The 1203-nt window shown below is 59.4% G+C and overlaps 1 protein-coding gene across 2 annotated transcripts; it reads right to left on the reverse strand.

Annotated features, from left to right (window-relative positions):
- Positions 1 to 14: 14 nt before the first annotated feature.
- LOC124234078 (cationic amino acid transporter 4-like) lies at positions 15 to 1195 on the reverse strand. 2 transcript variants are annotated; one of them, XM_046651341.1, is made up of 3 exons: positions 716 to 1195; positions 370 to 478; positions 15 to 231 (listed from the first exon to the last, which is right to left on the reverse strand). In XM_046651341.1, the coding sequence occupies exons 1-3, from the start codon at positions 932 to 934 to the stop codon at positions 200 to 202; spliced, it is 360 nt and encodes a 119-aa protein (XP_046507297.1). In that variant the 5' UTR covers positions 935 to 1195; the 3' UTR covers positions 15 to 199. The 2 variants fall into 2 exon arrangements, with proteins under 2 accessions (XP_046507297.1, XP_046507296.1); XM_046651340.1 differs by having other exon boundaries at positions 15 to 270.
- Between the last annotated feature and the right edge of the window lie 8 nt (positions 1196 to 1203).

Genomic DNA, 1203 nt, shown 5'->3' on the forward strand with positions numbered 1-1203 from the left:
TTACTGAACGAGAAACAAACATTCTCTCTAGGAACGGATGAGTGATTGGTTTGGCTTAGTCCATTTCTTAGGTCTGGATCTCTCTCTCTGGTGCAATTCGTCTAAGAGACGTGAGGTTTGGGGATAGGGCCTTCTGTGTCTTCTGGATTTAGGGAATCTAGGGCCTGCACCGTCTCCTCTAGGCTGCCACGTGTGGCAGTCAACCCCGGCAGATCCCGCTGGTTCTCCTTGCTGTGCCAGATGCCGTAGACAAAATACACCACGAGTCCTCTAAGGATGGCACATATCTGAGGGGCAGGTCCCAGCCCAGCTTCCCTGCTTGCCCTCCTCCTGCAGCCAACCCAGGGTCCCAGCCTGATCCCTACTCACCAATCAGAAGCCAAATGGAGAACCGCAGCCAGGTCAGGGAGCTCAGATGTAGCATGAGGAAGACGTTGAGGAGGATGCTCGCGGCTGGAATCAGGGGCACCATGGGAACCTGAGGGGGCAAGGGCAGGGCTGCTGGGCCAGGGCCTGATTTCTTGGGAGTCCACAGAGACTTTCTTCACCTGTGGAGGTTCCAGAGACAAGGGCCCACTCGCCATGTAGAAAGAGGGGGATGGGGTACTGGCCGCTCCCACTCCGTGAACCCTGGTGTATCCTGCCACGGCAGAGGAGGAAGGGGCGAAGGGAGCTGGCTGGGCTGAGAGTGAGGGGTGCTGGCTGGAGGAAGTACCTGAAAGGCGTCCTGCCGGCGCTGTTGCTGGTGGGCCCCCAGGACGAGGAGACTGAGCAGAAACACGACGGAGCTGAGCAGGAGCAGCAGGGTGTGGCCCCAGGGTGGGAGGTGCAGGGCCGACTTCCCAAAGGCCAGTACGCAGTCCAGAATGATGGCTGAGACCACCAGGACACGGAGAGCCCAGGCCACGGCGACTCCAGGTCTGCATCCACTCATGGAGCCAAGGAAGGGCCTCAGGGCTGGTCGCAGCTGCCCAGGCTCAGGGGCTGAGGGCTGCGCTCAGTGTCCTCCAGCCGTCTGTGTCCTAAGGAGTCCTCATACCCCTCAGCCACAGGGCCAGGGCTGACTGAGCCCAAGGGACTAGATAGAGGAGACTTTTGGAAGCGTAGCACAATAATGTTGGTGTTCACAACAGTGCGGGTGACCAGGGTGCCAATGGACAGGAACTGGATCAGTGCCTCAAGGTCCAGCAGCACCGCCAAGAG

Source organism: Equus quagga, unplaced genomic scaffold (assembly GCF_021613505.1).
Source record: "Equus quagga isolate Etosha38 unplaced genomic scaffold, UCLA_HA_Equagga_1.0 69912_RagTag, whole genome shotgun sequence".
NCBI classification, from domain to species: Eukaryota; Metazoa; Chordata; class Mammalia; order Perissodactyla; family Equidae; genus Equus; species Equus quagga.